The 13,126-nt window shown below is 44.2% G+C and overlaps 1 protein-coding gene across 6 annotated transcripts in view; it reads left to right on the top strand.

Annotated features, from left to right (window-relative positions):
• Positions 1–13,126, top strand: part of EXPH5 (exophilin 5) — an 89,666-nt gene that overhangs the window by 58,899 nt on the left and 17,641 nt on the right. For all 6 annotated transcript variants that reach the window (XM_050758679.1, XM_050758680.1, XM_050758678.1 and 3 more), the window contains one exon: positions 7,784–7,832. In XM_050758679.1, the coding sequence (XP_050614636.1) occupies positions 7,784–7,832 (49 nt within the window). The remainder of the gene's footprint in view (positions 1–7,783; positions 7,833–13,126) is intronic.

The following is a 13,126-nucleotide window of genomic DNA, read 5'->3' as shown; positions in this document are numbered from 1 at the left end:
CCTGTAGTTCCAGCAACTTGGGAAGGTGAGGTAGGAGGATCACTTGAGCCTGGGAGGTGGAGGATACAGTGAGCCATAATCATGCCGCTGCACTCCTGCCTGCGTGACAGAGTAAAACTCTGTTTCAAAAAAAAAAAAAAAAAAAAAAGCAAAAAGATTGACCACTTCTGCCTCAGATACGATTTGCTCCTCTTCTCAAACATATACACTTCCCAAATTATCCCATTATGATTTTAATCCTATTCATAAATGATTGACCCCACTCCAACCCCAGGAAAAAAGAAAAATACTTTCCATTTCTGTTTTAATGTATACATTCCTAGCCAATAAATCCAAGAAAAGTATACATATATACATGTAGCTTTCCCTCAACATCTTCCTGCAAGTCATGTTTCCACGGGTCTTGTTCTGGGGTATCTAGTGCATGTAACATGTGCTCAGCCCCTACCATAGAATTTCAGTAACTTTGTCATCTCACAAATGCCTTCCACAGGGCATCCAATGGTGTAGGTCATCAGCTTATACATGCAGTCTTCTCAGCTGCCAAGCAGAATCTATAGTTGTTCCTTTCTTGTTCCAGACCCCCAATTATTCCAGTGATGCCCTCCCTACTACGAATAAGTGATGTGCATTGCCCTTCGGATGCAAAGAGCTTTGGGGGATCCACCTAGCTACTCTCAGGCATGTCCAAATTTTCCTGACCCATAGGGTGTACACAGCTCAGACAGTCCAGCTGCAAACTCTAGGTTACATAAGTAAAAAGGTCAAATTCTATTTTGGAAAACTAAAAGGGCAGATCATTTTTTTTTCCTGGTCTCTCTGTCTCTTGATCTCTCTCTCTGTTACCCCCCTTCTCTCCTCCTCCCTCCCTCCTCCTTCCAAATGCCCTACTGTGTACTCTTGCTTGTTGCTAGTTGAATGCCTATGTCTGAGTTGGAAGACACAGGAATCTAAGACACCTAGATTGCAGGAGAAGTCAGAGAAAGCAAGCTCCTTCTTTGGAAATGCTCCTTCTGTGATTCCAGGCATGGTGTCCACAGATAAATGGCAGCATTGTGGTGGCAAGAGGGAGAAACAAGACAAGGGGAGTGGTTTTGAGTGTTATCCCGGGTGGCTTATGGTTCCCAGCTGGTCTGATCGATCATTATTAGAATCTCATCAGCAATTGTTAAATGAAGACAGACAATCAGGCTCCAACCTGGTGCTTTTGAAGTAAGGCACAGGGAGCTTTACTTATTTATTTTTAATTCTCCAGAATATTTGGGTACTCATTCAAGTTCAGGAAGTGCTGCAGCTTAGCTTCCTCTCACTCTGGTAAGGGCTGTCAGAATTTTTGGCATGGGGGATAAAAGCCAGGTAATAGCTTCCCTTTCATGTATTTATCAAGCTTCTGTCCCCCTCTGGATCAGACCCTATGTTAAGTGCTGGAAATCAAACAGTGAAATGAAAGCAAAGTCCCCGCCTGGAGGATTTTATATTCTAGTGGGGAACACCATATTGCTGCATAGGTCAGGCAGGCAGCATGCCACAGAACTTTAGGATGTGCCACTTGCATCATGACCGTCATGGATTTGTACATGTCTTATGGCAATTTCCAGCAAATGACAGGAAGGGGTCTTGAGAAAGGGGTGCCCTGTAGAATTCACACAGGGATGCCATGTGGCCTAGCTGCCTAAGTAACAGCTGGGTACAGTGACAATGACAGTAGAAGGTGGTGGGTGCTATGGTGACGCATGATGTTCCTGCCAGGAAACAATGTAGAAGCACTTAGCTCAGACTAGAGGATCAAGATCCCTTCCTGGAAGAGGACAGCTAATTTTTGAAAAACAAATAAGACTAAGCCAGGCAATTAAGAATCCAGACGCTGCACTTGGCCAAAGAAATGACATAAACCGGCCGGGCGCGGTGGCTCAAGCCTGTAATCCCAGCACTTTGGGAGGTCGAGGCGGGCGGATCACAAGGTCAGGAGATCGAGACCACAGTGAAACCCCATCTCTACTAAAAATACAAAAAATTAGCCGGGCGCGGTAGCGGGCGCCTGTAGTCCCAGCTACTCAGGAGGCTGAGGCAGGAGAATGGCGGGAACCCGGGAGGCGGAGCTTGCAGTGAGCCGAGATCGCGCCACTGCACTCCAGCCTGGGCAACAACGTGAGACTCCGTCTCAAAAAAAAAAAAAAAAAAAAAAAGACATAAACCAAAGTGCAGAGAGTGGAGAAGGCAGGAATTCATCTAGGTCACTGAGGTTCAGTGACCCAGTACAAGGTGAGGGCTGATAAGAGATGGGGGAGGAGAGGTTGGCAGACGCCACAACACAGGGGCCTTATATGTGCACTGCCCCTAAGGAGCTTGGACTCATTCCTGCGGGCAGTGGGGAGAGCCATTAATACTTTTAAAATAATACCACTCTTCTCCTTGTTTTATACATATGACGGATAAAATCACCCAAAGCCAGCTCATCTGGACAAACCCTAACCTTTTGGCATATTTCCATGTGTGTACATGCATCCATTGACAGTTTTTAAACAGAGAAGTGACATAATTGGGTCTTCATTTTAGAGAGATTACTGTAGCCCAGTGGTTTTCAGCCAAGCGTGATTTTGTCACCCAAAAGAATTTTGGCAATGTTTGAAAACATTTTTGGGTCAGAGGTGGTGGCTGCCTCTAATCTCAGTGCTTTGGGAGGCTGAGGCAGGAGGCTCACTTGAGGCCAGGAGTTTGAAATTAGCCTGGCCAACACAGTCAGGCTGCATCTCTACAAAACATTAAAAAATTAGCCAGGCATGGTGGCACACACCTGTAGTCCTAGCTACTTAGGAGGCTGAGGCAGCAGGATTGCTTAAGCCCAGAAGGTCAAGCTTCAGTGAACTTTGATTGTGCTGCTGCACTCCAGCCTGGGCAACAGAGCAAGACCCTATCTCAATAAAAAGAAAACATTTTTGTTTTCCACAACTGAAGAGGGGAGGGTGCAATTGGGATCCAGTGGGTAGAGGCCAGGGATGCTGCTAAACATCCTACAATGCTCACAACAGATCACCACAACAAAGAAACGTCAACAGTGTAGAGACTGAAAAACTTTCTTCTAGCCGTATGCAAAGAATAGATTTGAGGGGGCAAAATTAGGGTCAGGGAGACCAAGTAGAGATTGCTGAGATAATGGTGGCCTAAACTAAGGTAGAGGCAAGAAGGAAAACAAAAGAATAGGCAGATTTATACAAGATTTAGAATGTAGGCCAGGCGAGGTGGCTCACGTCCGTAATCCCAGCACTTTGGGAAGCCGAGGCAGGTGGATCATGAGGTCAGGAGTTCACGACTAGTCTGGCCAACATGGTGAAACCCCGTCTCTACTAAAAATTAGACAAATTAGCCAGGTATGGTGGCGGGTGCCTGTAATCCCAGATACTTGGGAGGCTGAGGCAGGAGAATCGCTCGAACCCGGGAGGCAGAGGTTACAGGGAGCTGAGATCGCACCACTGCACTCCAGCCTGAACGACAGAGCGAGACTCCATCTCAAAAAAAAAAAAAAATGTAGACTCATGAGAACCTAAGAAATGAATGTGGTGGGTAAGGAAGAGAGAGAAGTAGAGATGAACTGTCCACTCTGACTGAGGAAACTCCCTATGGCAGAACGGATCTAGGAAGGTGAGTTATGAGGCTGGAAAGTATGCAGGAACTAGATCATACAGGGCTTTATGAATGCAGAAAAAAATTTCAACTTTCACCTGAGAGCAAATGGAAGTCTGCAGAGAAGTGGCATGATTCAGTTTATATGGATCACTCTGAATAAAGCGTAGAGCATTGGTTGGATTGGGACAAAAACCTGGACACAAAGGACAGTTAAGAGGCTATTACAGCAAAAAAGCCAAAAGATGATAAATGTCTTAACTAGGGTAAAGTCAGGGAGATGTTAGAGATGTGGATGGGTTTGAGAGGGATTTCTGAGTTTGAATCAACAGAGTTTGTTGATTAGGTGGATAGGAAGGACTGCAATGGAAGGAGGACATAGATTCTGTTTTGGACAAGTAGGACAGTGGGTAAAGTGTGCCCCACCAACACTTGGGGGGAAATCACCCAGGGTTCCAGTTAGAAAAGGATATTCTTGAGCCCCACCCTACTCTATTGAGTGAGAATTTCTGAATGGTGTCTGTAAAGGTGTGGAAATGAGAGAATATTTAATGAAGGTGGAATTAATTTGACAAATCTAGAGTACAGGTACCTGTGGAAGAGTGGAATGTGAGCAGATGAGACTTGAAGGGCACTGGATTATCCAGGAGTGTTTGCCAGATTAAAGAAAAGCCTTATGTCATGTTAAGATTTTGATTTTTAAAATTTTCTTAATTTTTTGTATTTTTAGTAGAGACAGAGTTTCACCACGTTGGCCAGGCTGGTCTCAAACATCCGACCTCAAATGATTTGCCCACCTCAGCTGGGATTACAGGTGTAAGCCACTGCGCCTGGCCTCATGTTGAGATTTTGGATAATACTTTATTGTAAGATTTTTAGGCAGGGGATTGATAAGATCAAATTTGCATTTTAGACAGATCTTTCTATTGGTGGTGTGAAGGATGGAGAGGAGTCCAGAAGAAAAACTGTGAAAGTTGACGCTCAGGCAGAATGACTGGAGATGGAGAAATGGGGATATATGTGAAATATCTCAGGTACAGCATCAATAGGACTTGTGGGTAAATGCAGAAGACGAGGTAACTTAGTATCCCTTGAAATGACCAAGTCCAGGGGGCTTTTACCAGCATAGTTTTAATGATACCACTGTTGCTTTTATTGACTCTCCAAGTGGAAACTCTTCACATCAGAAACATAAATTAGCTTGTGGGAAGGCCTGGGAGTGGGTGCAGAGACTCTGGGCCCCGAAAACTGCTGAGTCCTATACTCTTCTCCGCAAGTCCACAGGAGCACACGCAACCATGGCACTCTTAGGCAAGCATGTGTCCTTCCACTCGCTGCATGCCCTCACACTTGGTGGTAGCATCCCAACTGTGCTCCAGGCACCCTGTGGTCCTTTAGCTGCATCTCCCTCACACCTGCCATTCTCAGAAACCTGCTCCTGCTGCCCTCACTCCAAATCAGAAGGGGTCAGACTGTGGGGAAGCACCGTAAGGGCTGTAGCCCAGCAGGATTCCAGAAAGAACCTTCACAGTCTGGCATGTAGTCCTGGCTCCAGGCATATTGGATTACTTGCCAGTCCCCGACCTCCCTTGCAGTGCCCCCATCTCCAAGCTTTTGCTCAGGCTATTCTTTAGCCTCTTGTACCGCTTCCACTGCCATCTTCCTATTGCCTTCCCTGTTTGTCCCAGGAAGTGCTTGCTGGCTGGCCCCTCTGCATTTCCCATACATTTTACTTACACCTCTTCATCGTCCTTATCAAGTCTTGACTTAGGGTTTGGCTCTTTACACATCTGCTGTTTCCTAAAAGCTCTCAGAGAACAGGGTCCCTATCTGAGCCATATTTGTTTCCTCCAAAGAGCTCAACATAGTATGCAGAGTGTAGGAGGAAAACAGGCTCAATAAATGAGTATGGAAAAGAAGAATAAAAATAAAAGCAGTATTTAACTCCTAGATATTATTAGTAGATCCAGTATTTCAGAGTTATATGGAAAAATCCATAGTTTTCATTTCAATTTCTGCAAGACTCTGAGCTGAACTATAAAATGCATGTGGTTATCTTAAGGATATAAAATTATTTCGTCTCCCAGGTTTTATGTTCAACTTTTATGAACCATGAAGCAGCTAGAAGTTTGAATGGACAACTGTGCCTTGCCACTTTTAACTGATCTGGACCTAGAGACCCAGTTTCTTTAACTCTTGATCCCCATTACTGTTCTGTCAGTGGAGGAAAGGGCCTGATTTCATACAGAGCACTCAGTCATTATAGCCTATTAAATCTTTTTTTTTTTTTAAGACAGAGTTTTGCTCTTTTCACCCAGGCTGGAGTGCAATGGCGCAATCTCAGCTCACTGCAACCTCTGCCTCCCGGGTTCAAGCAATTCTCCTGCCTCAGCCTCCTGTGTAGCTGGGATTACAGGCATCTGCCACTACACCTGGCTAATTTTGTATTTTTAGTAGAGACAGGGTTTCTCCATGTTGGTCAGGCTGGTCTCGAACTCCTGGCCTCAAGTGATCCACCCACCTTGGCCTCCCAAAGTGCTCGATTATAGGCGGGAGCCACCACACCTAGACAGTCTATTAAATCTTGAATTCAGACAGAGAACCCCTTGGCATAAGACTATAGATTTAAAAGATTATGCCAGACACAGTGGCTCATGCCTGTAATCCCAGCACGTTGGGAGGCTGAGGTAGGAGGATAACCTGAGCCCAGGAGGTTGAGGCCGCAGTGTACTGAGATCACACCACTGCACTCCAGCCTGGGTGTCAGAGTGAGATCTTATCTCAAATAAATAAATAAAAGATTAAAATTTATCTCAGTTCTGGGCCTAGGTCTTAAATTTGTCACCTTCTCATTGAATTTGAGAAAGCAACACAAATATTAAAAGAATACTTGTTCACAATGAGAACACCTGGACACAGGAAGGGGAACATCACACACTGGGGCCTGTCGTGGGGTAGGGGGAGCTGGGAGGGATAGCATTAGGAGATATACCTAATGTAAATGATGAGTTAATGGGTGCAGCACACGAACATGGCACATGTATACATATGTAACAAACCTGCACGTTGTGCATGTGTACCCTAGAACTTAAAGTATAACAAAAAAAAAGAAAAAAAAAAAGAATACTTGTTCACTTCCAAAATGGTTTCCTAGTAAGTCAGGCATCTTTATAGAAGTCAACATCCTAAAGCAATGTTCATTGTTGTGGTGGTGGTTTTTTTCTCTTTTTTAGAAACAAAATTATCTTATGTACTGTTAAATCTGGTCATTACTTAATTGCTCTTTAAAATAAAAATGCAAAGAAACAGAAAATTTGTTTCCCATTAGGAAAAAAAGTCATCATGCTGTGCTGGGTAAGAAAGAGGGCTCTGACCAGGCACCATGGCTCATACCTCTAATCCCAGCACTTTGGGAGGCCGAGGCGGGCGGATCACCTGAGGTCAGGAGTTCGAGACCAGCCTGGCCAACATGATAAAACCCCATCTCTACTAAAAATACAAAAATTAGCCAGGCGTGGTGGTGGGCGCCTGTAATCCCAGCCACTCGGGAGGCTGAGGCAGGAGAATTGCTTGAACCCAGGAGGCAAAGGTTGCAGTGAGCCGAGATTGTGCCACTGCACTCCAGCCTGGGCGACAAAGAGCAAAACTACGTCTCAAAAAAGAAAAGGAAAGAAAGAGGGCTCTGGATCCAGACAGCCTTTGCCCAACTCCTAGCTCAGCAACTAACTGTGTATTCTGACTTCTCTGTACCTCCATCTTCTCATCTGTAAAATGGGAGTAGCCATAATGTCCATCTCAGGAGAGTGAAGCATCTAAATGAATTAACATGCACAAAGATCGAGCCTGACACAGAATAAACAGTGCAACAAACATAGCTATTATATTTTATGTGTTATGTTGTGCTCAAATGCAAATCCACTAATACGTAATTTTTTCTAGGCTACCTGAGGGACGAAGATGTAAAGCATTGATTCTATGTAATCATAGAAAACGGTTTCTATTTTTCTTCAATAATGCACTAACGAAGAAACGTCTTTCTATGGTGAATTAGAAATAGATCTTCTCAAGATATCAAAATCTAATGGCAAATGTGCTGTTGATTTTTCTTCCTGGTAAAAGTTAGGCGCTTCTTCAAAGAAATCATTTCAAATTATTTCCACAGATGCGACGGCCACGCAGGACCTCCCGTGCCTGTGAGGGGAGCTGCTGTGGTAAGTAACCAGATAACTACCGGTTACCCTAAGAAATTCAGAATTTATGTCATCCCAGGGTGGCTACCTATTTAAGTAGTATTCCCTTCGGCTCAGTTTTAAATTTATTTTAGAAGCTTGGATTTCTCCTCAAGAGTTCAAATTTTCTGAATTATATTTGGCTTCCAGTTGACTTTGGTACTGGAATTCGCCAGGAAGGAGTGAGGCCATCATGTTTCCACTCACGCCATCAGTGGCATCTCTGATATTTTTCCACGTGTTGCTCCCGTACAGCCCTAAGGGGTTGGGCAGAGGAGGCGGCCAGAGGAGGAGCCACAGCCACGTTTGCCAGCCAGGATGGGTCTGGACCAGACCCTTTCTGAGTGTCGTTATCATTTGTACTCAAAGAGGAAACCACTCATAGGTGAGATGCAGGAGCAAGTTTGCATGAGGGTTGACCCAGCGAGACGCTTCCTCAGAGGCTAAAATTTAAATTTGTCACCGTGTTCAGATGCTGATAAGATAAAGAAGCTTAAGAGTTCTGTTTCTGCTTTTTCATGGTCATAACTTTTGGTCTACACATGCCTGTGTCTTCCTGTGTAACTTGTATGGTTTGGAGCTAAAAGAAATGGAGAGTTTTGGAAGGCACCTTTAGGAAGGTTTTGAAAGTGTGCAGGAGGAAAGCAAATATATTTATCAGTGGATCAAAGCCTTAGTACTGGGACCTCCCTTTTTCTTTCTCTCTGTCTCTCTTTCTGCTCTCTCTCTGTCTCCCTCTCTCTTTGCAAAAAGCGTGAGGTAAAATTCTGGTGAGGAGGAGTGCATTAAACAGAGGTTTTTTTTTTTTTTTTTTTTTTTTTTTGGAGACAGTTTCTTACTCTGTCACCCAGACTGGAGTGCAGTGGTACAATCTTGGCTCACTGTAACCTCTACCTCCAGGGTTCAAGCAATTCCCCTGCCTTAGCCTCCCAATTAGCTGGGATTGCAGGGCCACACCACCATGCCCAGCTATATTTTTAGTAGAGACAGCATTTCACCATATTGGCCAGGCTGGTCTTGAACTCCTGGCCTCAAGTGATCCTCCTGCCTCAACCTCCCAAAGTGCTGGGATTACACATGTGAGTCACTGTGCCCGTCTGGAAACAGAGGTTCTTTACACTACTTCTTTCTGGATAACACTGATCCCTATTTTTCTCCTGTATGTGCCTCAGCCCTAACCATGACACCAGCATTAAAAATTGCTACACTCTAATGGAGAACTTGCTGTCCTCCAGGCACTTGACATAGATCATTTCATTTAATCCCCAGAGAAACTCTATAAAATAGGTACTATTATTCTCCCCCATTTAAAGATGAGGAAATTGAGGTTTAAAGAGTTAAAGATCACACTCCAGGTCACCCTGGTAATAGACTCAGGATTAGAAAGCCTGGGTTTCTGGAACTCCACAGCGGGAAGTCAGTAATGCCAGCAGCTCCTCAGCTCTGATGCCCTATTTGCACATGGACCCCAGTTGCTCCCCACCTGCAGAGACTCTGCTTTAACTGAGCAGTGGACTGAAGTGGCGTGACCCCCGCCATCCAGCTCTGCCCTCTGAGAGGACAGAGCCCTGCCCCAGGATGCTTCTGTACAGGATGCTTCTGTACTCTCGGTTCTCCTAGGGCAAGTGTTCAGATTGACCATCCTCTGCCGTTTGAGAGCCATGGGGTCTGAAGCAGAAAAGGCATGTAAAAGGAAAGGCAAACGCCTGGAAGAAGTGGAGCTAATTTGAAGTTTTGGTGATTTGAAAATCCAGTCTAGGGATTAATAGACATCTTACTTTGACAGTCCTGATTCCCACTTGCACGTAACCATTTCACTGCTTGGAGCATGTCAATCTAAAAGGCAAGAGCTAGGCGAATAAGTGAAATGGAACCCAGTGATTGTTGCTCCCCATGAATAGCTATTATGAAAAGGAAGAGAGAGGCTGGGAAGAGTGGCTCATGCCTATAATCCCAACACTTCGGGAGGCCAGGGGGGAGGACTGCTTGAAGCCAGGAGTTTGAGATCAGCTTGGGCAACATAGTGAGACCCTGTCTCTACAAAAAAAAAAAAAAAAGCTTTTAATTAGCTAGGTGTGGTGGCACACACTTGTAGTACCAGCTAATCAGGAAGCTGAGGTGGAAGGATCACTTGAGCCCAGGAGTTGGAGGCTGCAGTGAGCTACGGTTGCATCACTGTACTACAGCCTGGGCAACAGAGAGAGACCCTGTCTAAGGAAGAAAGAAAGAAGGAAAGAAGGAAAGAAGGAAAGAAGGAAAGAAGGAAAGAAAGAAAGAAAGAAAGAAAGAAAGAAAGAAAGAAAGAAAGAAAGAAAGAAAGAAAGAAAGAAAGAAAGAAAGAAAGAAAGAAAAGAGGGAGGGAGGGAGGGAAGGAAGGAAGGAGAGAGAGAAAATAATAAAAGGAAAAATAATAAAAGTACTATCTCTAAATTTTTTAAGTACTATCTAAAATAAGGCTTCTGCATGACATGTAGATTTCTCTTACTTACTCAAGGAAGTTCTAGCCCCTCAACCCCACAGAGAGCCGGAAATTGACCACTGATGCCATAGCAATTCTCCCCAAGATGTGAGGTGATGAGCATCTCATCACTTGGTTGGCAGCCTGGCAGGAGTGGTACAAGCAGATTCCACCATTTCATGGGAAGTTGTACTATATTATTAGATGATCTTCCACTTAAAAAAGAAGCTGCTACTTAAACATTTGCATAAGCTTAAAAGAAGCAAAAGAAACACAGAAATTTCAGAAAACATAGAAATTTTAGAGCTAGAGAAACACTTAGGGATCATCTAGCCCAGGGTTTCTCTCAACCTCAGCACCACTGACATTTTGGACTCCTGTGTATTGCAGGATGTTTAGGAGCACGCCTGGGACACTTGACTACTCCTTATCCCTGAACAAACTCTGGCTACTGTCCAGTGATTCTGCCAGCTCTGTACCCTTAGGAACACACCTCCAATGTGGCACTTCTTACACTGGGCTCTTTGTCCAGATTGGTGTGAGCTCCTCAGGCAGGGCCTGTGTATTAGTTTGAATTTATGCTGCTGATAAAGAGATATCCGAGACTGGGTAATTTAAAGAAAAAGGGGCTTAATGGACTCACAGTCCCATGTGGCTGGGGAGGCCTCACAATCATGGTGGAAGGTAAAAGTCACATGTTACATGGTGGCAGACAAGAGAGAATGAGAGCCAAGCTAAAGGGGAAGCCCCTTATAAAACCATCAGATCTCGTGAGACTTATTCACTACCACGAGAACAGTATGGGGGAAACCGCCCCCGTGATTCAGTCATCTCCCCCTGGGTCCCTCCCACAACACGTGGGAATTATAGGAGCTACAATTCAAGACAAGATTTGGTTGGTGACACAGCCAAACCATATCAGCCTGTGTATCCCCACTGCCTGGCGCAAACTGAGCACTCAGTAACTGAAAGAAGAAATGAATGAGTGGTTTTAAGCTGCAGCTACATTGGTGGATATGACCTGTGCAGGAAAACAGACATGGAACAAATTCAGGAACACCTTGAAAAATTAATTTGTTGATTTTACCAAGGCATTTGATAGTATCAGTGAGTTTAGGCTTCAGCTCTGACAGCTGTTCCACAGGTTTGGCTGCCCTAAGAAGTTCTCAGGTACTCTAAGGCTACTCTATGACAGAGGTTTGTTTGTCTAGTCAGGTCAGAATGGCAGACAATATCAGTAGAGTGAATTGGAGTTGTGTAAAAGGCCTCATTTTGTTCAGCCTATTTTATGTACCATGTAACTGAGATCCTGAAAGCCAGCATTTTGTAACTGGCCTCTCATCCTGTGGGATACTTTTCTACCTCATTTGGCTGCCAGCATCAACAGGAGTCCTCCAGGAAATTCTCTATAACCACAAAAGAATAGTAGCAGCAACAGTAAGGATTATTAAGTGCTAGACCTCGTTCTAAATGCATCACAGCTATTAATATTAATTCACCCAATTCTTACAGCAACCCTATGCAATGGGTGTTGTTACTGTTGCTGTTATTTTCCTTTTACCAAGAAAGAAACGAAGGTACAATGGGATTAGATAACTTGCCCAAAGTCGTATAAATATTAATGGGCAGAGCCAGGACTGGAACCTATGTAGAGCTCATGTGCTTAACCACTATGCTGTCCTGCCTCCAACATGCTTTTCTGAAGCCTAATATTACAAATCTTCAGTGTCTCAATTTCTATAATAATATATACTAGTCATCTTATATAATTAGTTTTCTTTATTTTTTGAGATGGAGTCTCACTCTGTCACCCAGGCTGGAGTGCAGTGGCACAATCTTAGCTTGCTGCAACATCTGCCCCCAGGGCTTAAGCGATCCTCCCACCTCAGCCTCCCAAGTAGCTGAGACCATAGACATGTGCCATCAAGCCTGCTAAGTTTTTGTATTTTTGGTAGAGACAGGGTTTCACCATGTTGCCCAGGATGGTCTTGAACTCTGGAGCTCAAGCGATCTGCCCGCCTTGGCCTCCCAAAATGCTGAGATTACAGGCGTGAGCCACCACACCCAGCCTTATATAGTTAGTTTTCTACCTTGGTATATCATAAATCAGTTCATAACTATGTGCAAAGTATCATGCCATATACAATGAAAGGCATGGAATGTCTCAGACAAGGTTCCTTTCTTCAGAGAGTTTACCATCTAACTGAAGATATATACATTAGTGAAATAACAGCAAAAAAAAAAAAAAATGGAAAGAAGAGGCCTTGGGATCAGATCATATGAGTATGAGTAGCCAGTGCCACCATATAGATTATTAATGTGACTTCAGTAAGGCACTTACATGAGATACAGTTTCCTCATCTGAAAAAATGGGAATGATAATTCCTAGTTAATTCACAAATTTGTTATAAGGATTCAGTGAGAGAGGATAGTTTTAAGTATATTAAAAATAAATGAGTAATTTTGTTCAAATACAAGAAAGTTGGAGGCTGGGCTTGGTGGCTCATGCCTGTAATCCCAGCACTTTAGGATGCCAAGGTGAAAGAGGGTTGCTTGAGCCCAGGAATTTGAGACCAGCCTGGGCAACATAGCAACCCCATTTCTACAAAAAATTAAAAAATTAGTCAGGCGTGGTGGCACACATGTGTAGCCCCAGCTACTCAAGAGGCTGAAGTGGGAGGACTGCTTGAGCAGGGAGTTCGGGGTTACAGTGAGCTGTGATTGCACCACTGCACTCCACCCTGGGAGATGGAGCAAGTCCCTGTCTAAAAAAAAAAAAAAAAAATTGGAAAGGATTTTGACACAGTTGTGCTACAAA

The sequence above is a fragment of the Macaca thibetana genome, chromosome 14 (assembly GCF_024542745.1).
Source record: "Macaca thibetana thibetana isolate TM-01 chromosome 14, ASM2454274v1, whole genome shotgun sequence".
NCBI lineage: Eukaryota > Metazoa > Chordata > Mammalia > Primates > Cercopithecidae > Macaca > Macaca thibetana.
This window is presented reverse-complemented; position numbering and strand designations above follow the sequence as displayed.